The 22,585-nt window shown below is 40.8% G+C and overlaps 9 protein-coding genes across 9 annotated transcripts; 4 read left to right on the top strand and 5 right to left on the bottom strand.

Moving 5' to 3' along the window:
- Positions 1–3,603: 3,603 nt before the first annotated feature.
- Positions 3,604–3,885, top strand: GCK72_000693 (uncharacterized protein; the record flags this gene model as incomplete). The annotated part of the gene is made up of 1 exon (XM_053722624.1): positions 3,604–3,885. The coding sequence occupies one exon, from the start codon at positions 3,604–3,606 to the stop codon at positions 3,883–3,885; it is 282 nt and encodes a 93-aa protein (XP_053591269.1).
- An 854-nt stretch (positions 3,886–4,739) lies between these two features.
- GCK72_000692 (uncharacterized protein) lies at positions 4,740–7,352 on the top strand (the record flags this gene model as incomplete). The annotated part of the gene is made up of 5 exons (XM_003109240.2): positions 4,740–5,401; positions 5,452–6,363; positions 6,413–6,758; positions 6,806–6,883; positions 7,170–7,352. The coding sequence occupies 5 exons, from the start codon at positions 4,740–4,742 to the stop codon at positions 7,350–7,352; spliced, it is 2,181 nt and encodes a 726-aa protein (XP_003109288.2).
- Positions 7,174–7,443, bottom strand: GCK72_000691 (uncharacterized protein; the record flags this gene model as incomplete). The annotated part of the gene is made up of 1 exon (XM_053722623.1): positions 7,174–7,443. The coding sequence occupies one exon, from the start codon at positions 7,441–7,443 to the stop codon at positions 7,174–7,176; it is 270 nt and encodes an 89-aa protein (XP_053591268.1).
- Positions 7,444–8,235: 792 nt separating this feature from the next.
- Positions 8,236–9,777, top strand: GCK72_000690 (uncharacterized protein; the record flags this gene model as incomplete). The annotated part of the gene is made up of 3 exons (XM_053722622.1): positions 8,236–8,340; positions 8,608–8,943; positions 9,526–9,777. The coding sequence occupies 3 exons, from the start codon at positions 8,236–8,238 to the stop codon at positions 9,775–9,777; spliced, it is 693 nt and encodes a 230-aa protein (XP_053591267.1).
- On the bottom strand, positions 8,247–9,869 carry GCK72_000689 (uncharacterized protein; the record flags this gene model as incomplete). The annotated part of the gene is made up of 4 exons (XM_003109105.2): positions 8,247–8,451; positions 8,495–8,587; positions 8,634–9,791; positions 9,850–9,869. The coding sequence occupies 4 exons, from the start codon at positions 9,867–9,869 to the stop codon at positions 8,247–8,249; spliced, it is 1,476 nt and encodes a 491-aa protein (XP_003109153.2).
- Positions 9,870–10,494: 625 nt separating this feature from the next.
- Positions 10,495–11,435, bottom strand: GCK72_000688 (uncharacterized protein; the record flags this gene model as incomplete). The annotated part of the gene is made up of 3 exons (XM_003109323.2): positions 10,495–10,669; positions 10,716–11,330; positions 11,377–11,435. The coding sequence occupies 3 exons, from the start codon at positions 11,433–11,435 to the stop codon at positions 10,495–10,497; spliced, it is 849 nt and encodes a 282-aa protein (XP_003109371.2).
- Positions 11,436–12,122: 687 nt separating this feature from the next.
- Positions 12,123–13,592, bottom strand: GCK72_000687 (uncharacterized protein; the record flags this gene model as incomplete). Its single annotated transcript, XM_053722621.1, has 5 exons — positions 12,123–12,942; positions 12,991–13,109; positions 13,155–13,330; positions 13,383–13,487; positions 13,535–13,592. 5 exons carry the CDS (start codon positions 13,590–13,592, stop codon positions 12,123–12,125), a joined length of 1,278 nt encoding a protein of 425 aa, XP_053591266.1.
- Positions 13,593–16,277: 2,685 nt separating this feature from the next.
- On the top strand, positions 16,278–18,370 carry GCK72_000686 (uncharacterized protein; the record flags this gene model as incomplete). The annotated part of the gene is made up of 6 exons (XM_053722620.1): positions 16,278–16,753; positions 16,828–17,343; positions 17,391–17,632; positions 17,740–17,860; positions 17,959–18,177; positions 18,223–18,370. The coding sequence occupies 6 exons, from the start codon at positions 16,278–16,280 to the stop codon at positions 18,368–18,370; spliced, it is 1,722 nt and encodes a 573-aa protein (XP_053591265.1).
- An 832-nt stretch (positions 18,371–19,202) lies between these two features.
- GCK72_000685 (uncharacterized protein) lies at positions 19,203–21,959 on the bottom strand (the record flags this gene model as incomplete). The annotated part of the gene is made up of 7 exons (XM_003109367.2): positions 19,203–19,336; positions 19,417–19,561; positions 20,782–20,844; positions 20,889–20,966; positions 21,049–21,181; positions 21,763–21,845; positions 21,897–21,959. 7 exons carry the CDS (start codon positions 21,957–21,959, stop codon positions 19,203–19,205), a joined length of 699 nt encoding a protein of 232 aa, XP_003109415.1.
- Between the last annotated feature and the right edge of the window lie 626 nt (positions 21,960–22,585).

The following is a 22,585-nucleotide window of genomic DNA, read 5'->3' as shown; positions in this document are numbered from 1 at the left end:
TCTTGCTCCAATCACTTTTCCTGCAGCACCACCCCCAACCACCAGCAGTCTACGTACCACTTGCCACTATTTCATTTCTTTTTTTCTTCATCTCGACCTCTGATCTGTCTGCGTCTCTCTTTCTCTTCCCCTGTCTGCTAATCATGTTTCCACAGTGCACTAGTCATTTGCTGCTTGTTGAAAGTGCAAAAAACTTCTCGTGTCTCTCTTCTAACGGTCCTGACGAAATGATTCCGTGGTAATGTGCTATAATTGCTGTTTCGATCGTTTTCACATGACTACCGTGGTGGCTCTAGATGACCTTTTCGTTCCTCTTTCTCTCCGCAATTAGTACTCATCTCGGTTGAGATAATTGCGAGTTGAGGAGGATGAATACCGAACAAAAAACATCTTCTGGGAGTGATAGATTTGAACGGTCATGGCGCGAAGATCTAAGATCTCTTGGAGGATTTGAGGAGTGTTTGCATTGGTTAGGTGCAAAATTAGTGGTTTTTCGAGCAGGATTTGAACAAGTCACGGGTTTTGAGAGAAGGACTCTTGAGAGAGCTTGTTAAAATTAGATTTTCGGTTTCTTTGTTCTTTTGATCGGCTTGTTAGCGATTTTGAACTTCTCACACTGATTGGAAGTTTTGTGAGAATGTAAAATCAGTAGGAAGCTAGAAAAGGGCTTAAAATTTTGAAAACGTACTGGAAAGTTCATAACTTCAGTTTTGTGTTATTTAGATGATTTCCATATTTGGTAGAGCCGAGCTCCCGGATTCTAGGATTGCCCGGATTCTAGGATTGCTCCGATAAAAAAAAAGAATTTTCCAATTTTTTTTTAAATCCGGGGATCAATCCCGTTCTAGTAACCTGATTAGCATTCCTCGAAACCTTATAAACTTTCCCGTCTGTCTCTCCCCTCTACATAATTTTCCGAACAGTATTCCAATCGAATCAAGCAAGACTATCATCATTCGCTCACCTACTGTCCAGTACTACTACTCTCGTATTTGAAAAACCATTTGGTCTCTTTGATTGAAAAAGGACAAATATTTGGAGTATCGTTTATTTGAACCATGTTTACCGATCTGTTTACTTTTGGTTTTCATGCTCAATTATTCGGTTTTTTTTTCAAAAGAAAAAAAATATTGATGTGAAAAATAAAAAGGTTATTATCACAAGTACTTCTTTCAAAACCGACGTGCTGCCGACAACGAGGTCACACCTGTTCTCTCTCAGCTGTCTACTCACTCATTTTATGTCTTCAATCATCTTTTCCTCGCTAAAAATAGTAGAAAAGTGACTAATTTTATTTTGCAAAGAACCTAAAATTGGTCTCCTCTCTCCTCCTTATTCACTCAACTTTTACTCTCTCAAACCGATAAATAAAAAATCGTCATACGCCTAATTAAAAAAGAGAAAGCAGCGTGTTCCTCCTACGGTTTAGAATAAGATTGGTATCTATTTTATTTCGTCTCCTGAATCACGAGTATATAGTTAAATGGTTACGGTTTTTTGAGTCATTCAGGTCAATTGCAGGTGACTTTGTTTTTTGGTTCAAAATGAGTAGAAATAGCAGAAGTTTTCATTCAGTTACCACCCATTCTTCCTCCTCCCTCAAACGAATGCTTATCACTTGTTAATGTGATGTGAAGTATTGTTAACAGTGTCGATATGTCAAGAATCAGAAGAGAAGAAGAAGACGTTGTGGTTGCCGACAACTACTTCTTGTCAATCGGTTGCAACATGTTGCTTTTCTCTGTTTGATTCGCTACTTCTCTTTTTTTCTCGATCGAGAGATGGAGGTCTGACACAATTATTCTTTACGCTCTCTCTCTCTTCTTCTTCCGATTTCTCATCGTGTCTCAGCTATCATTGATTCGTGTCCTATCTCGATTCTATTATAAGGATTCCTGAACGTTTAAAGAATAGTTTCTCTTCCCATTTCAACATAACCTACTATTCCTCCTTTCTCCGGATTTTTTTTCGTCCCGAAATCAAGTAATATCTCTCACTCAATCTCCTCCCGACACATACCTCCAATGTGTGATTTTATGGGCCGACGAGAGAAGTTTGACACATGATTTTGTGTTGTTCTGCGGTTCGAAAAGATATCTTTGGGGACTATTTTCTATATATATATTTTGTTTTCTTTGTTTTTGATAGAATCAAGAATTGATGGATAGCGCCTCACAGAGTGTCAGCAGTCTGTAGGTACATTCCTCTCCCCCATCTACCCTTGTGATCGAATTGTTCCGCCTCTCATCTTGAAGTTACTACATCGAAAAAGAGGGTATCGAACATTTTGGTACTAGAAACATTTGAAGTTTTTTCTTGTCTAATAGTTGCGCGAGACTTTTCGTCAAATTTAGAAGTTGTAACCTGTTTGAATAGAATTTCAGAGGGTTTTGAAACTTTCAAGAGGTTTCGGTCAGCAGCAAAAAAACAAACATAGTCTAACTTCCCCCAACTAATAAATTCTCGTCAAGAAAAGAAGCCGGTCACTTTGTTCATTTTTCCTCAATCGGAAATGAAATGTCGCAATCATTCATAAGGGTGAAAAGGAAAGGAAGTGAATTTTCCATTCGTTTGGAATTCCATGAATTCTCATTTTTCCCGTAACCGCATCCCTTCCCTTCCCCCAAACGCCACTTTTAATTGTCCGGTGCCTTCGTTTTTCCTTACGATCTTTCAAGTGCTAAGTCACTCTCTGTTGCCGTTACTAGCCTTATTTCCACATTGTTCCGTTGATTCTGCAAAAAGTGTCTTCTAGGTGGCTGCAATTTTTTCTTGTCTCAATGTTTTGCTCTTTGTGTCATCCTTCTTTTCTCGTTTGTTTTCCGGGGCGAATCGAGGCGTACTGTAGTTTTTTGGCGACGTTTGCTGGCGACTTGTTGGAAATATTGAGAATCGAAATTTCTGAATTATTAGCAGTTTCTAATTCAAATTACTCGTATTTCAATTGAATTTTACAATTAAATTGAAAAGTTATTCAAAAATCTCACGTCTGAAAGTGTCTTTTTAAGCTGGCTGCCCAATTCAGAATTTTCGTTTTTCTCAAAATAACTTTCTTTCTGATTTGGAAGTTTTTAAGAAATAATTGAAAAGAAAAAAAAGTCTGTCATTTTTCTTGAAAAAATGATCCAATCGTCATTAAAACTTGATTTTCCGAGATAATTTTTTTTGAAATAAGGACATATCGATAGAGAACAACGAGCGCTTTCGAATGGTATAAAAATCTCGTTGATCCGACCAAAACATATAAAGTTATGATGAAAACCATTTTGACAGATATTAGTAAGTCTGAAAATCACTTGAAACTATCTTCTTGAATTTATGTGTACGAGAATGTCTTGATTTTCTATAAAATTGCCTATTTTTCCTTTAAGAGCAGTATAAATCTCGGAAGATGAGAACATTTTCCAAGCAAGTGCACTTTCTCTCGTCATTTGTTCTTTTATTTACTTCGTTTTCGACCCGGAATCAGTTGTTTCTTTCCTCCAATCCAACGTGTATTTTTCCAGCTTTCTGCTCAAATTGTGAACACACACGAGAAACCGGGCGGCGGTGTGATACGCGACGCAAATCGATGAATCAGAGTGCCATCTGACGCGCAATTATATGTCGCCACCTGCTCATCTTCTCAGTGTTAATCATCTTCATCATCAAACCAGCGACAACGAGAAGTTCACTATCCGACGACGACGATCACTAACACACCTGACGAACACACCTAACAACCCCACAGACTTTATCAAAAGAGGAGGAAATCAAAGAAAAAGATATAACCATCACAACAAGAGCCACAATTATCAGCAGCAGTCGGTATCGGATCGGTGGAGGAGAGAAGGTGGAAGACGAGGAGACGCAGACACTCTTGCTCGACGACGAATCATCCGGTAATCGAGAGAGTATGCGAGTGGTGAGTCATTTTTGGTGATAAATCAGACAAAAAACAAAAGGAAAGGGTTCGAAACCCCCATGTGTCAACTATACATCAGTCTGGCCTTTACCACAAAAAATCTGGAGAACGCTCGTGTTTTCCATCAGAATTTTTTCGTTTCTAGAATGTTTCGTTTCCCGGCTTGAGTCATTTTGATCTACATAAACACATTTTCAATGTTGTCTCCAAATTTTCGCGGGAACATTGTGATTTTTAGATAGAAATTGATAGAATTGGTTTTTCGAAGCTGTGCTTACCGTATTGGTTGAAAATCGTTGTATTCAAAGTTTTCCAGTCTAATGGGGTTATTCAGGTCATGTAAAAATGTATTTCTTTACATGTTTTATCCCATTTTTCCCTTTTCCTACACCTTTTCATCATTTTTCTAGTTTTCCTTCATCATTTCGACAGTGAACATCAAAAGGATGCCGTCCGCGCCGAGATATCCATATTCAATAATTCGCGCCTTCAAGCTTGTTGATGTTCACTGCCGAAATTATGACGGAAAACTGTCGAAAAACGGTGAAAAAGTGTGGCAAATGGTAGAAAAATGGGAGAAAAACATGTATAAAAATACATTTTTCACCGTTCGTGAATAAGGTAAAATGTCTATTAAAATAAATTTGTACATGACCTGAATAACCCCATAAAGTTCAGATTTCCATGATTTTCTACGTTTTTTTGTTGAAAAAATGCGAAAATCCTAATTTTTACTCATCCAGCTATTTTTATCTCAATGAATTTATGTAAAATCTTTACAAAAGTTTCCAATTTAACCTTCAATCTCCTATTTTTTCAGCGAGGCGGCTGCAGGATGCCTGGCTCGAAAGCCACCTTCACCATCATACTCGGCATCCTGTTCGGTTTCACAGTCACCCACTACCTCACCGCCTTCAAATCTCTCCCCTCTCCGATAACATGTGGCACAGAAGAACAGCTCGTCGGATCCGAGGATCTTGACATTATCAGTTCGAGAGCCGACGCCGATGTCTTCACGAGATCACAAAGTCTACCGGGCCATCGACGGGGTCTGATACTTGTAGCGATTATGACAGCTGCGAAGTATGTTGACACGCGTGCCTACAACGTTTGGAAGACGTGGGCTCAACACATTCCGGGAAAAGTTTTGATTTTCGTTGCGGAAGGAACGGAATCAATTCACGAAGATATGCCACTGATTCGGTTGAAAGGAGTCGACGATACGTATCCACCGCAGAAGAAAAGCTTTGCGATGGTCAAATGGTTGGCTGAAAATATGGCAGATGAGTACGATTGGTTCTTGCGAGCCGACGACGACCTCTATATCAGAGGAGAGGAACTCGCTGCCTTCTTGAGATCTGTTGACTCATCGAAAGCTCATATCATTGGACAAGCTGGACTTGGAAATAGTGCGGAGTATGGTCTTCTTGCTCTTGGATCCACGGATAATTACTGTATGGGAGGACCTGGAATTGTGATGAGTCGAGAGACTTTATTGTAAGTTATAGAATCCGTTGCATGATTTCTATGATTTTTGCTTTTTCCAGAAAAGTATCTCCTCACCTCGAATCGTGTCTCCAACACATGCTCACTTCTCACGAAGACGTCGAGCTGGGACGGTGTATTCGGAAGCATGTCGGTGTCGCCTGCACATGGAACTACGAGATGCAGAAACTATTCCACAACAACCAGAGTGCAATAAAGGAGTCGTATGCGAAGAATATGAAGGAGTTGAAAGATGCCATCACACTTCATCCTATCAAAGATCCGGCTGTAATGAGGAAGGTTCATTTGAGGAATCGAGAGATCAAGTTGAGAGAAGAACGAGCGAAACGAAGTCTTCTCAGTGCTGAATTGAGTACTGCCAAGGCACAAACTCTCGTGAGAATGACACCGAATCGAACCATCGACTTGACTCCGTGGGATTATATTAACAACAATAAGATCCTTTTCTGTACTGATCGAGTGAACTGCCCTCGGCATACTGTAGATTTGAGTATTAGAACTGAAATGGCTGATACGATCACTCAGCTATTCGACGAGTTCAATACGAACGCTCGTCAGAGAGGACGTGTGCTCCAATTCCAAAGTCTTCAATACGGATATATGCGTGTTGAGCCCACGAAAGGTGTCGACTACGTTCTCGATATGTTGCTTTGGTTCAAAAAGTTCCGTCCGCCAAACCGAACGACCATCTCTGTTCGTCGTCACGCCTACGTTCAACAAACTTTTGGAAAATTGAGAAGTCTCGCGGAAGGATTGTTCCGATCGAATATGCGTGCGAACTCTACACTTATCGAAATTCCAACACTACATATGATCATGCCGTTGAGAGGAAGAGCTGCGATTTTCGCGAGATTTGCTCAGCATCTGAAGAGTATTTGTGCTAGAGGAGGAGACGATTTGGCGGTTTCATTGACGATCGTACTGTATTCAAGTGATGATGAAATGGAGAATAGGTAACGATTTATTTGTTATTTTGTCTCATAATTTCTTGAATGCTTTCAGAGAAACGATCGAAATGCTCCGCGCAAGCTCAATCCCAGTATCTGTCATCGAGATGGGCGACGTCGCCTTCTCACGTGGAGTCGCTTTGATGCGTGGCGCTGAAACTCTTCCAGCTAACGCTCTTCTTTTCTTCACTGATGTCGATATGCTCTTCACGTGTGACGCTTTGAAACGAATCAAGTCGAATACGATTCTCAACGCCCAAATCTATTTCCCGATCGTTTTCTCCGAGTTCTCACATGAAAGTTGGTCTGAAAACGACAAGTTGTTGGCGGACGCGTTCCATTACGGACGAGGACGTGGATATTTCAGACATTTCGGATATGGACTCGCAGCGATGTATAAAGTGAGCAAATTTCACATTGAGATTATATATGAAACATTGAATTTCAGGCTGATCTCATGGATATCGGAGGATTTGACACAAAAATCGAAGGATGGGGTAAAGAAGATGTCGATTTGTTTGAGAAAGTAAGAAATTAATTTCAAACATAGTTGTCAAGGGCCAAGCCCGAAGGCCCGGGTAAATTGGCGCCAAAGTTCAATTTTTTCGAATTTTTTGAATTTTTTTCCCGAAAAAGTCAAATTTTCGGCTATCGTTCAGAGTTAGAAGAAATTCTGAAAAATTAACAGAAATGGTTTCATTTTCGATGAAAAATTGAAATTTTTCTTTAAATTAAAAAAAGGGTCATTTTTTGAAGCCGGCCTGGCCTTCACAACTATGAGATGATTTTTTCTGTAATAAAATGATTTCCAGGCCATCAAAAACGGTCGGCTCCGAGTGATTCGTTCTCCCGAACCTGGCCTCGTTCACATCTACCATCCGATTCATTGTGACGAGAATATGCCAACTGCTCAAAAAGATATGTGCCACGGATCGAAAGCAGCGAGTCTTGCTTCAATCGATACACTTGTCGAGCAAATTGCACAGTACACATGATCATCTTTCTTCTTTTTCCCCCCAATTCTCTTTCATCCATTTTCTCATTTTCTTTCCGTTTTCTTGAATACGGTTGTTCGTCGATTTTCATCCCGGGTATTCTTGCCACTCTCACACATTGATTTTACACTTTTCCCTCACTCGCTGCTCACTTTTTTCTATTGCATCCATAATTATCTTTTCCCCCCCGGTTATTTTTCTACCCGTTTTATCATGTTTATATTATTTAATCCACGAAAATTGCCATGTTTTCATACACTAGACACCTTGAAGCTTGCCGTATTTCAGAATCTTTCTGAAATTATAAGATGAGTTTTTGAGATTATCAGTTTATTAATTAGTACCAGTTCCTGTGAAATATACTTTCAACTGTTCAGTTCAATTCCTATACTGAAAACGAGTCATGCCCCGCCTTCCCCACCCCAAAGCTCAGCCTTTCATTGTTCAAATTATCTTAAATTTTCACTTAAACCCCGCCCAAACCCCAACCATCACTGATTTTGCTTTAAAACCAATCCACTTCATACATTTTTCAGTTTTTTAATCGAATCTTTGATTGTTACCAGCTTTACACAATTCTCTCATTGTTTCTCCCCATTTTTTCGTTCATGCTGTTGCCATTTTTCTCGCCGTTTCTCACAACTACAAGCAACACGGTGTCGTGCTTTCCCGAATTAATAAAGTGAACAGAAGCTTTTTTGACAACAGCCATTTTAATGGGTAATTAATTACAAGCAGGGGGCAGAAAGGGGGAAAGGGACAACATTGGAATCAAGTTTAAAACATGTTGACAAACGCAGAAATACTTCGGCTGAGAATCAAGTACTTTGGATAACTCGGATAAAAAAATAGGAAAGTTTGGATCAATCAATGGGGGCAGAAGATGTGTGTGAATCAAGAAGAAGAAGATGGACCAGCAGAAGTAGATGGACCTGAGGAAGAAGAAGAAGAAGCCTTGGCGGCATTCTTTAAGCGATGCTTCTCAATGGTTGGCATCAGAAGGACACCCGGAGTGTCACCATTCCATGGAGCACGGCAAAGTGGGCAATTCGGTCTATCGAAACTGCTTTGGCGGGCTCCGTGCCAGCGTCGGACGCAGCTGAAATTTCGTAATTTCGAAATATTTTATTTTAAAAACTTACTCTGCACATCCAAGAAATTGCAAACATTTCTTGCATCCTTGTGGCTTCGTAGGTGTCGATGAGCACATTGTGCAATCTCCCCAAGTCGGATCTCTGAAATTCAAAGTATTCAGATGGCACATCGCAAAGTAAAACTCACGGCTCAGCTGCTTTTCCTCTGCCCTGGACAACTCTTGGCGGAGGCACCTGGTACTCATCCTCGTCGTGATACAGATCGAGCTCACGGCTGTACATGTCGCGGTCCTCCTCGAATATCGGCTGACGAATATTGTTCTCCTCGGCACGGACAGGTCCGATATCATCGAGTATCCTTATGTCATCGTCATCGTCATCTTCAACGGAACCCATCGACACGTCATCATCGTCATCGTCATAATCTCCATCGTTTGAATCTGTATCCGAAAAGTCCATGGCGGTTCGCGCGAATTCGTGGAGCGCGTTTCGACGAAGTAACGGATTCAACAAGCTACGGATGTAGCTCGCACTGATTGCCGGCGACGAAACGTGTTCATTGTCGTTATCCTCTTCGCTGTCATCGTCACTCGACGCCAGAGGCGCTCTATGGAACGGATCCATCCTGGCTACGCGTGGTCTAGGATTCGCTGTCGACGATCCTCTTCTAGCGATCCTAATCGCGGCTACTGGTCGTCTATAAGGAGGCGCATATTGCCCTCTGGCGTCCATCCTGGCTCGTCTAGGAGGCGAGGATCCTCTTCTAGCTTGCATTCGTCTAGGAGGCGTCGTTACCCTTAGCTGTCGTTCAGGAGGCGTTGGCACAATTCTCACTGAACTTCCATCACTATCTGTACTGGGACTCGGACTGGTTCTGGCTCGTCGATTCGTTCGCGAGGGACGTCCCCTTCCCCTTCCACGAACACTTCCACGTTCTCTAGCTGCCACCGTGGCTAATTGTCGTCTATGAGGAGGCGCATATTGCCCTCTGGAGTCCATCCTGGCTTGTCTAGGAGGCGAGGGTCCTCTTCTAGCTTGCATTCGTCTAGGAGGCGTCATTATCCTTAATTGTCGTCCAGGAGGCGTTGGCACAATTCTCACTGAACTTCCATCACTATCGGTACTGGGACTCGGACTGGTTCTGGCTCGTTGATTCGTTCGCGATGGACGTCCCCTTCCACGACCACGACCCCGTCCTCTTGTCGATGAAGCCGGTGAAGCTTCATCGGCTGTACCTCGATTGTTTCGACGTGTTGGTCGTGGTGGAGTTTGCCACTCCTCCTGAGCTAATCTTTCAGCCAATTCGCGGTCTTTCCTTTCCTGTTCCATGAGCATTTGTCGACGCCTGTATCATTTGAACCGTTTATTTACGTATTATTTCGAAAATGGTGTTTTCAACTCACCGTTGCTCAGCAGAAGCCATCGCGGCGTAATTTCTTGACGCAGGCACTAATTTTTGGTTAGTTCTAGTTTAAGTACCTGAAAAAAGCGACTTTTATTCGAATTCAAAATTCAAAATGAGCTCAACGAAGTGGGGAACGAAAAATAACACCTTTTGTCGAGTTGAAATCGAATTTTTCCGGACGAGACCACCCATTCACACCCGGCAGAAAAACTAGTCCGCCGCCCATGCGGCCACCATTTGAATTTTAATCGATCGACCGATTTTGTTCGAACGTTTTTTTTTTAATATATAGGAATTTCACCAAAGAAATTGTAAATTGTAAAATTATAAACACAGTTTCGCATTTCTTCATTTTGTAGGTATTGGGTACAGATATAACACAGCTACACCAGGAGGGGTTATTTCAATAGAAAGTAAGACAGGAGCCGATTATTGTTTCACTACGCAGATCTTCAATTCGTAAATTAATTTTCTTTCAAACACAAAAACTAATCGATGAACTGAACTCTTACGTAATAAAAAAATCATCGAAGCAATAGAGAAGAACTACAGAGAAGAGCGGTATATGAACTATTATGCAGGGAAAACTGGATGGAAGTGGTGATTTTTAATTTTCAAGATTTAGAATGTTGCGGTTACTCGGCTACTCAGCAGCGACAGGTACAGAACGATGTACACGTTGAGATCGACGAGAATTCTTAGTATTGCGTCGCCTAGCCACCAAATCCATACGAGAGACATCAGGCTTGCGATGCCATTTGCGACGACACAGTGGACACGACGGACATCCGGAAGATTGATACCAATTCTCGACACATCTGAAAATACACTCTGTTTCCTATTGACTTGGATGTGTATACAGACGTTTTACAACCCAAAATTTGATGACATTTATTACATCCTTGTGGTTCAATCGGACTATCGAAACACATTAAACATTCTCCCCAGGTCGTAACTGGAGTGCCAATTCGAATAGGCGAGTGGGTGATTCCACGAGATGTACTCGGTTGGCTGCTGTCACTTGGAAACTGCGGTTCAGCAACGATTTCATTGTTGTCTCCGTTCACACGATGGTCAATAATAGAAACGCTTTGGCTCGTTGAAGCCAATTGCACTCTCGATGAAATTATGTAAGGGTGAGGTTGTTGAGTAAGTCTAGTAAGTGGGGAACGTCTACTACGTGGATTTCGAATTGGTCCTGGTGGAGAATCATTGGTCAAATCGATAACGACAGAGTTTCTCTGACTACGCCGGATCTCAACTGGTGGCGGCGTTTGCACAGGCGCTGGAATCGGAGCATCAACGAGCGATTCATCGGAATCATCGACATCGACAAGGGCGTCATTTGGAACTTGAGGTGTAGCTGGAGCCGCGACGATCTCTTCGTCGTCATCTTCAGTGCCCATGAGCTCTCCTCGTTGAATACTCTCAGCTAAAGCACGATCCTTCATTTCTTGCTCATATCGTCGCATTTCTTCTCTAAAAGAATTGAAAGTACATTACAAATGTGTTTCAAACTTATTACATTTGTTCTGGAATGTCCACATTCTCAAAAATGAATATTGATCTTCGAGGTGGAGCCATCCGGTGAGTCGAGTAGTTCTAGTAATTCGAGTCGCTGAAAATATAGAATGAAAATTAATTGATTTTGAGAACGAAAAGTGATGTGAACGAGAACGAGAACAAATTATTTTATTCGATAAAACACGTGTATGTAACATCTTATGTTGAAACTAGCCATCCTCCCCCCTAAATGTGGTTTTCTAGAGATTTGTTGATTTGAACTGCAAGACAGCCTGATTTGGACAAAGTTCTACATTACAAAACTTTGAAAGTAAAAAGTCACTCTGAAAAATTACAACCGCGTGACAGCGATGGGTTAGAAAAACAAAAGAAGAATGTTTGAACGCAATTTTAACAAAAATTAGATAGAAAACGCGATAAAAACCTCTAAAACTTTGAAAAGAGAAGGAAAATCACGAGTCTGTTTCCGAAACATTCAAAATTATCACGTTGGATTACTGTAGGTGTCTCGACGCGAATCGCCAAAATCACTTATGTTCCTTTAAATTCTTTTAATAATTTACTTTTAAATTTTAGAGCACACGGCCTCCAGCGGAGGCCCTCTCAATGCACTGCGCGCAGTACTTTGAGAGGGCCTCTGCAGGAGGCCGTGAGAGCATTCAACAAGTCAAAAGGAAATATGCGGATGCTTTATTATTCAAAGAAACCTGAAAAGCATTTTCAGATTAAACAATATAAATAAAAGTATTAAAACATGAATCTCTGCTTAACACCCGGCTCGTTTGGCCATTCAAACGTTTTGAAAAGGAATAAACAGAAAACAACTGAAAACAGAGTGACTTGCGACACTAATTCTAAAGCAAGAAGAGACTTTCGTCGATTATTCACCGTCGCAAGTCTCCAGATAACATATGGTACAATATAATAACGCATTTCAAACAAGTGAGCAGGGACGAGAACTAACAAAGAAGCGAAGACAAAAAGGAATTTGTGAAACACGTGAATATTTGGGGTTGATAAAGACATAAATCTAGCGGAAAATGTATAAAGAGGAGCTAAAGTCGCTCTCATCACAGGGTTTGATAGGAATCGGCGCCAGATATAGAAAGTGAAATGACGATTGTCGGCAAGAAGATATGGATGGTCGTAGGAGAATTGATAGACAAGTACTGCAACCACTGCTTGTAGACAGAGAGCCTTCATATCCGTTAGATGACTCAAATGTGAGAGAAGATTCGGTAGAATTTGAGTCCAAGTGTGAGCAGCACAGAATAAAATCATGTAGAAGAATTGTGCAACGTGGAATTTCGGTTCATGTGCTTTGGCGTCTCCGAGAACAATTTGGAAGTTGTTGAGATATAAAAACACGAGAAATCCAGCAGCAAGTCCAACGAATGGCCATAATGAGAAAGTAGTGAAGATGAGACGTTTCAAATTTTCGAACTTCGGCTTTGAAACATCAATTTTGGAAGCGAGAACAGAGAATGCGTAAATCGCTGCCCAGACAATATTTGTCTGACGCGTGAGAATGGCTACAAGGAAGAACGCAGCTGAAACCACTGGATTTCTGAAAAAAAAACATTAAATTAGTAATTTTTTCAGTTTGTTGTCCTACCCGATAGAAAATCCCCAAATAACAGTGGTTAAAGAGAGTAGATCGGTGTAGAAGATTACGGAAGAAGCCATCAGAATAGGAAGGGATCCAACGATCGACACCGTCAACCAGACGTCTTCCTTAAGATACAAACACTTTAATTCGTTTTTTATATCAATACTCACTCTCACAAACATTCTCCGGAATCTACAAAATGCGGGAATTGCAAAAAACAATAAAATTGAGTTTGCATATCTTTCGTATCCACCGCAAAGTGGCATCGAGAGGATGTAGAGCGCCGGCGGTGTCGTAATCAGCGGGTTCCATGTGTAGTTTCCGGCACAGTAGAGTCTTGTCTGGGCTGAAATGTCGTATTTTTAAAGTTAAACCATTTTGGAACATTCAATTCTTACAAATATGAAAGAACTCATCCATATATGGGTCTGGAACATAATGATAGACGATTGTAGTCAGGAGAACGTGGATAGAAGAGAAGAACGCGCCGAGAAGAAAATCGGCTGTAAAAATATAGTTGTTTTTGTGTTTTCCAATATTAAATCTATACTTTTTCTTGATATCCCTGTGTGTGGTAGACATATTCGTGGCGGTTTGGACGTTGCCATCTGAAAATTGTCATTCTAGAAGGGGAAACTGTGTGAATTAGCATTTTTCGAGACAAAGATTTATCAATCAATCAATTTTATTAATTTATTCAGTTTTCTTTTTTCAGAATTACTTTATTTGGACGTCTTCTGGATAGATTAGAGATTCTGCCAAAAAATTGTCCAACAGATGGTCCGCAGACACCTGAAACGACGACAGATTGCGTACCCGCGGCAAAATTCACCGCCTTCAATTTTATTTTTTGTCGAGACTCTCGAGGTCAACTCATGTTTTCTCCTTTTCAACTTTTTTTCTCTTCGCGCACCATTTTTTCGTAAATTTTCGGGTGGAATGTCCCTTTGGGACGTGTCAGAAGATAGTTTTCGACATGACACTTCACAAATATTCGACATAGAAGAGTCTCAAACACTTGTCACTTCTGCAGCGAGAAGGAAAGGAAACACAAATTTATATTTAAAAAAAGAGATTCGCAATCTTATCCTCTACTTTGATTGATGGGAATGCTCCCAACAAACGATAAGAAACGAACGAAGGAGACAATTGAAATGTAATTTGTTTGGAATACCAGACAATGGGACAAGAGGCGTCACTCCATCTTCGGAAAGTGCTAATTCGCAATTGTTCATGAATAAATAGAGTGTCTTCTCTCTCTCCTTCATCCATCTATCGTCTCCGAATTAGGGGCCCCGCCACACATTGAGAAGGGCTCAAGAGACATCGGAGCACTCCATCATTCGACCAGTCCTCCTTCGAAACAACACAAAACCGATCCATCTAACACCTCGCTCCCCGTCTTCTTCTTCTTCCTCCGTCAGTCCCATCGCCTTTCTTCTTTCCTCATTGATTACTTTTTGTTCTTCTTTCTTCGTTCCGTCCCGCCCATTTCTCGTCCCTCTCGTCCCTCTTTTCGTGTTGCAAACACCCCATTCACCTTGATTTATGGCGCCGCCTCCACCCAGAGAGACTTCAAGAGAAGACAACTCTCGATAGACAGATACGTTATTGCTTTTCGCGGGTGTTTTATGTGTTTTATGGCACTCAATGTGTCTTATTTACGGCCTGTTCGTTTTTTAAAGGGTGATTAGTGGAACTTGATTGATTTATTGAGAGAATCTCAGTATTAGTTTTTCTCCTCGAATTCTACACAATGACCCAATCATATTTTCCATCTGACCGCCCACCGTCCTCATAATTTTTGCCCTTTTTCCTTCAGTTTTCGGTCAACAAGCAGGTGGGAAACATCTGGGTTCACAACCGTCTTCATTCCATCGCCATCAAATCATCACTTTTGTTGCATCGAATTGTCATTTTCGCAGTTTGTTTTTATTTCGCCTCATAAATCCACCACTTTTAGTGCCCTTCTATTGATAATTATTGTGGAGAAGGGAGGGGAAAGGATACCGTGGGAACCAATGTCTATATTTGTTCTAACGAAACAGAAATGTATGTTTCCTCAAAAACTAGAAATCATTAATATTGCTCGAACATTTTCACATTTTCACCCTCTTTCCCCCAACGCTTCTTATCACCATTTAATTTCTGCGTCTCTTCATCTCGCACAGTCTATCCGCCACCTCGTCCATTTTTCATTTCCTTTATCAATCACAAATCACTCCGTTTGCTCCATTCCTCTTCCCTCCGGTCACAAGGCTCCCAGTTGCTCTCTTTTGCAGTACTTTTTCATCGAAACGAGCGGTCTAGTGGGGTCCATTTGATTTGATTCCGGAATCGAATTTGACACCCATCTCTATGTGTGTGAAGGTCCGAGACGGGAGGCGGGGAGGTCTTGCGAAATTGAAGACGAAAGTTTATTCAGAATGTTTGAAATTCTATACTGTATTTAATTTCACAGCTTCAAAGACTTCCCGGGAACGCCTCGAACTTTTCATTTTTCTCTCTCATTTTACCCTTTCCACGTGTCATCTGCAACTTTTCAACTGGTTAGGTCATTGCTCTTATCGCCTCTACAAATCGATCGTATTTTCTTTCTCGTCGATTCCAATCTCTCTTTCCCCCACCCCATTTGTCTTCTCTCTTGTAAACGAATACCGAGAATGTTTTCAAAATGAATCATTCGATTTGAGAGCTTCTTCCTTCTTATTCTTTCCCCTTCGATTTCGCGTGTCCTATCCTCATTTGACACTTTGAAACAGAAACAGGACAGCAGGTGGTGGTGGTGGTCCCCTATTCATTTATATTGATCTACTCATTATGTCGGGCTCTTCTTCAGTAATTACACTCGAATAATGTCGTAATTATTGTCTCTTGGAGAGCATTGCGTGTCTTCATCCCTCTCATTTTTTCTCGGAAGTTACGCAACCAGAGAATCAGATTAGAGAGAGGAGACGTGCTGTACAGTAATCTCTATTCAATTTGTCTCTATTCAATGTGAAGTGGGAATTTCATGAATCATTAACTCGAAACTCTAATACAAACATTGCCTCATTGCACTGTGTGGAATGAAGGTCACTTTTTGAAAAAAGAACTATCCAGAGGCTACACTATAATCCGATTTTCTTCACTTTTTGTTATCTTTAGTTTGCAAAATAATTGTTAGCAATCGATATTAATCCGTTCAAATACCGTCTGAAATCGTTCACTTCTTATTTTAAAATTAAAATTTTTTCAGCCAAAACAAAAAATTGTGCTATGAACTAACATCGAATCTGCCCCACTCCTCTACAATGTATCACCGACTACTCATCTTCTCTTTCCTTCTCGGATGGCTGTCAGCAGATCAACGTCTTTCCTCAACATCAATTTCGTCGATGAACGGATTTTCGGCACAACGGAAATGTGAACTCATCACAATTCCAATGTGCAAGAATCTCGACTACAATCAAACTGTCTTCCCCAACCTTCTCGGGCACACAACACAATCCGAAGCGAATCCGGCGATTTCTCAGTTCAATCCGCTGATCAAAGTGAAATGCTCTGAAGACATTCGACTCTTCCTGTGCACCGTCTACGCTCCCGTCTGCACGGTTCTCGAAAAACCAATTCAACCATGTCGGGAGTTGTGTCTATCGGCGAAGAATGGATGCGAGTCTCTGATGAAAAAGTTTGGATTCCAGTGGCCAGATCAATTGGATTGCAATAAATTTCCGGTGACAGATTTGTGTGTTGGCAAGAATTCAAGCGAATCGAGCAGCTCCAAGAAGTGAGTCACTTATTTTTAGTTTTTTTTTGATAATTTTTCAAAGAAATTCAATATGAAAACTTATTGTTTTATAGTCCAAGTTACAGAAGCAGCAGTGACGTCACGTTCGGAGTCTCCACAATCGCCAATGAAGTCGTTCTGTCACCGAAGAAATGCCCTCATGTGATGCATACAACGAGCGGATCGCACTTTTCACTTCCCCTTCTTAGTGGACGTCTTCCGGAATGCTCGTTGACATGTGAAGCCGACAATCAAGTACCAATGATGTTCGATGGACGTGTGAGACGAATTCTTCGAATCTGGACCGCCGCTTGGTCGGTCGCCTGTTTCGTATGCTCCTTGTTCACACTAGTCACATTCCTCGTTGATTTGTCTCGATTCGCATATCCTGTCCGACCGATTTTATATCTGGCATTCTGTTACCTCGCGATTTCGTTAGTTTATATGATTGGCGTGGTTGGTGAAGACGGATTCGCTTGCGGAACTTATGGATCGACTCCGACAATCCTCGTTACGCAAGGAGGAGAAAACGTTGGTTGCAGTGCTCTCGCCGTGGTACACTACTTCTTCTTTATGTCTAGCTGTGCATGGTAAGCTATTCATTCTGGTTCCATAAAACTCATAAACTATTTTTCAGGTGGCTCGTACTCTGTCTCGCCTGGTTCCTAGCCGCTAATTTGAAGTGGGGAGCCGAATCGATCGCCGCATTGTCGCCATATTTTCATGCAATGTGTTGGGGAGTTCCCGCCGTCTTATCAGTCTCAGTTCTCGTCACAAACTCTGTCGATGGAGACGTTTTCACTGGAATTTGTTCAGTTGGAAATCTCAATCCCTCCGCTCTTGTCTATTTCTTCTTTACGCCAATCGTTGTCTCGTTGGGTGAGTTTACTTGTCTAGATAAGGCAGTGAATGCCAAATCGAATTGTGTTCTATCGTTATTTATGCTCGTTTTACTACTAAAGAGGAAAAAACGTTCTTTTTTGCAGCACTCGGAGCAGTTCTTCTCATCTGTGGCATTTGGTCGATGATCCGAATTCGAAGTTATATCAAGTTACAGCATGCAGACGTTGAGAGGAATATTAGCAAGTTGGAAAAGTTGATGTTAAGGTGAATATTGCCACGTGGCATGTCGATTTACGAAACGGCATTTTGCTGAAATCCCCAAATTCAAACAATCAAAACAAAACGAATATTTTTACTTTCAGAATCGGAGCATTCGCCATCATGTACTCCCTTCCAACAGCCATGAACGCCGCGATCATGTGGTATCAGGCAGTGAATATGCCAGCGTGGTTAGAAGGATGGCTCCACCATCGATGCATTCGACTGCAAGATCGAGAGCTCTTCGGCTTCACATATCCCATCGACGAGTGTCCGATGGATCCGAAAGTGGCGGCGCCAGAGATAATTGTATTTCTTTTAAAGTGAGTATTCCTTTTCCAATAATCTCACTGATTCCTTATTTTCAGATATGTATCACAACTGGTTGTTGGTATAACCTGTGCAATCTGGGTAGTCTCGTCGAAAACGTTATCGAGTTATCATAAAGCGTACCTGGCGCTTTCTTCCAGGTCACCTCCTGTTCCTAATCATGTTGATCAGGTGAATATGAGGTGATATTCCGATGCTATTTTAACATTTTTTCCTGTAATATTATGATTGTAATGTGCTTTTATTCCCTTTCTCCCCTTCCCCAACAACCCAAAACTTTTCATTCCGCTCCTCTTCTTGTAACTTTTCTCTCATCTTTTTGCTCCTCCGCGCCCATCGCCTCCTTCTTCCAACACCACCAGAATCATTCCCCAGAGCATGATCCATCTTTGTGTCTGCTCCCTCTATTGTCTACTCTTGTCTCTCTACGACGCGCTGTGCTTCCTGATTTGAGTTGCGACGAGCACATTTCTAAGAAGCAGCTCCTAAAGATGCGCTCGCCACATAACAAAAAGAGAGGCACTGCCGGACAGAGACGAGATGGCCAAAAATGATATTTAGACTGGTGGAACGAAGGGCGAAAAAGTTGAGAGAAAAGAGTCATCAAATTCAGGTTACTGTAGATCAGTTCATCTAATCATTCATCTCGCTGCCATTCTTCTCATGTATCTCGTTACTTACTCATGTTCTGTTGTCAGAAGCTCCAGCACAAGGTACACACTTTCCCACTTTGAACGCTCCAATCCAGGGTAAACCCACTTCCAATCCCAGTCCGATTCGTTTGTTTTTCAATTTTTAAACTTTGAATTGAATTCAATGTATCATTAGTCTCATTATTTATGTTGTGCGATTCTTTCTCTCGTATTTTTCTTCTTTTTCAGCGTATATCATAAATTATGCATTATTATTTCGTGGAATACGAGAAAGGGCGACACAAAAAGGAGTGAAAGAACCTAAAGATGAGAAATGGAAATGAATGAAGGAAAATAATAGAAAAAAGAGTAAAGCTATTAGAGTACTAATAATAAAAATCGTGGAAGTCCTTGAGAATTGATTTTGAAAGACAACAAGCGAAACAGACTCCGACCAATTGGATGGCTGCCAACACTGCACAAATTCCACCGACCATTGCACCGTTTTTCAGCACCCACTCTGGAAGAAATGAAACATTCGCAATCACGCTCTATTGATAAAGTGCAACAGAGCGCATCCTTTAAAAAAGAGCTACTAACGTTCGACACTATGAATGCATCCGGGCTCAAAAAGTGGAGCACTCTCTCTGGCACATCCCTCCATTTCTTCGATGCAACACGAATCGGGAATCGTTGTGAAAGTGAGCCAATCGGATGAGTTTGTCACTCCGCAGCATTCGAATAACTGGAAATGTGTCTTTTATTAGTTTCGGTGGAGCGCATTTGCTATATTTTTACAGAAGTTGTACACAAAAAGTGCTAGTACAGCACCAACTTTGAAGACGTGCTACAGTCTCGAAACATTTTCAATTCTTCCAATATTTTAGTATGTTATAAATCAAACATAGATCTTCATTTTTGCAGTTGATTACTTTTCGATATCTCTTTGCGCTATGGAGATATGAATCCTTTTAGCCTTCCCTTTTTTGCATTTTAACTGAAAAAGTCCAACTTTGAAAGCCCGTCATGCAGCCAGTTCTAGTTAGATTTTTGAGATTTTTTGATATGTTAAAGAACAAATCTAGTTGGTTTTGTTTGTAACTGACTACTACTTTTTAGTGAGAGTTCTCCTTATAGGTCAAAGAAGAAAATTGGTTGTGAGTCATTGCATAGGTGCATTGGAGTTAGTAATTTCCAGGCATTATATTTGTTTAGAGAGGGTTTGCACAGAAAAATTGTCAACTACAAAATTAAAGATCTAGATTGGAACTATAACATATCAGAAAACCAAATGAATTAAATAAAAACTGAAGTCATGACGGGATTTCAAAGTTGCGCGTTTTTCAATAAAACCTGAAAAACAAGCTAGCTAAAAAGAATCAAATCTCAAAAGCGAAAAGAGATATCAGAAAGTTGTCAACTGAAAAAATATAGAATAACGTTTGTTCTATAAAGAGAACAAAAATATGGAGCAATACGAAAATTTTTGAGACTATGACACTTTCTCAAAGTAGAGCGTTTTTCACTTAAATCGCTTTTTCTGCAATTGTTAGTTATTAGCTCGGGGCACAGTTCTTACAACCGAAATAAATGTCTCTTTTTCTCTGAGTTTCTCAATTTCGCACACAATTTTCTTCGGCTTCGCTAGAGCGCGGTTGTAATAAGCGTGCCTTGTTAATGGATGTGAAATTAAATGGAATTCGACTATAATCGTACTCTTCATATGAAGCAAAACTCAAGGAATTTCAGCTTTCCAGAAGAAACAGTATAGGGAATGAAGAGACGCAAAGTTCTCTGCTTTCTCAGATTTCGCTAGAGCGAGGTTCCCCAAATGTCTGAATTCAAAAAACTAAGATACCACCCCTCTCCAATTCTTCAATTTTTTTTTGAAAAAAGAGTTGAAGGTCACTCATTAAACTAATCCCTCCCTCCACACTCAAATAATCCCTGGATTATTTGACTGACCTGATGCGTTTTGTCCCATGCACTTTCGACTCCTCGACTCTCGTGATATCGGATCATACCCGTCTGAAATTATGAGTTAAAGACAACAAAAATCGATGTAAAATTACCTGAAGTTGATTAGAAATACCAAGTCGAAAACTGTCGTGAAGCGCGTATCCGATGATGACGGCGGCGATTTCACAGGTCTGAAAATAAAACTAGCTTTATAGGGGGATTCCAAATATGTAATTATCTTTTTCAGATCTTTTCTAGAAATTGAGAACTCACGATGAGAAGTGCCAACAGAACTGCAAACGATACAGTAAGACAGTAGTTCTCTCGAATTGCTCCACAACATCCGAGAAATCCGAGAAGAGTACACAGCGAACCGATCACCAGAAGGATTATGGGCGTGGCTAACCTGGAATTTGGAGAAAATTTACGAAAATTCCGAACCCGTCAGTTCCAGATTTGAGGAATCTTGAATCTAGATTTTAGAATAGAAATTATAGAATTCTGGTCTGGAGATCCAAACTCTAGAGTCAAAAGTCCGAAATTAGAATCCCTAATTCAGAATCCAGAATCCGAAATCTAGAGAATCAAGATAAGAGATTCTGAATCAAAGGATTCAAATTCAGGATCCGGAACTCGAAGATCGGAAATTTCGACTCGGAATCTAGAATTCAGAAATCAGAGAACTGAATCTCAGGGTTCGGATTCTCAGCCTTGCATTGTTATCACGAAAACCAAATATCAAGAATTCAAAATTCAGAATCTTGGAATTTGAATTCAGAAACCGAAATGCAAAAATCTAATTCCGGAGTTCAGGAATCTGAAAACTGAATGTCAAGTTTTGAATTTTGATTCTTTAGTTCTGAATCTAGGAGAAAAAGGATTCTGATTCTCAAACGTCAGTTTCAGATATTCTGAACTTTTTTTTCAGAATTCTGAAATTCAAATTTTGAGTCAGTAACCAAGCCCCGCCCCTTTCCGAACTCTCACCGTTCATCACCTAATATATCTAACACATTATCAAATTTCAGTTGTAAAATCGATCCGATAATGATCAAAGACAGTCCGCCGACCTGAAAAAGCTTCATTTGAATCTCAAGCCTCGCCCCCTCTCTCTACCGTACCCATAACACTAGATTAGCAAGAAAAAGTAGATATTTGACGATGGTGACGCCTCCTTCGACCATGACTTTCTTATCACGATGTCATCGGAGAAGACGAATGGAACTTTTGGTGGAGAAATAGAAAAAGAAGACGTCAGTGAAGGGGGGAAGGAAACAAGAATGAGAAGAGAAGGCGACAACACAATTGAGTCGGAGGAGAAGAAGAAGGGGCGGATGCTCCGAACTCCGCCCATTTTGGAGCGCCTCGCAGTTGATACTTCTTTTTCTTTTCCAAGACGTCTTCATGTCTCTCTCTTGATTCGAGCTTTGGGGAATATAAAGGATATATCTGAAGATATAACGGAGAGGCGAGAGATCTCTGGAGGGCGCCCGCGGCGATAAAATCCTTGTGCGTTTGTTGCTCAAATTCATCACAAAAAATTCGAGATAATGCAAGAATAAAGGGAAAGAAAACTATATTGGGATGAACAGAAACAAACAACAAGAAAAAAGATATTATATCGAATTGAATGTAGATGACTAGATTGGACGAGCATTCATCTGCCCGATGCGTCCTTTGGCGAGCTGAAACAAAATAACAAAGTTTTCAGTTAACAGTAGCTCATTCTCACCTTTCTTTTCTCCTCTACAAACATCGTCTTTTCATAAAGAAATTAGAAGTTTTCATTGGAATGTGTACTGTATCGATG

This window comes from Caenorhabditis remanei, chromosome I (assembly GCF_010183535.1).
Source record: "Caenorhabditis remanei strain PX506 chromosome I, whole genome shotgun sequence".
Classification (NCBI taxonomy): domain Eukaryota; kingdom Metazoa; phylum Nematoda; class Chromadorea; order Rhabditida; family Rhabditidae; genus Caenorhabditis; species Caenorhabditis remanei.
The sequence above is the reverse complement of the archived record's forward strand: the minus strand, read 5'-3'. Positions and strand labels throughout refer to the sequence as shown.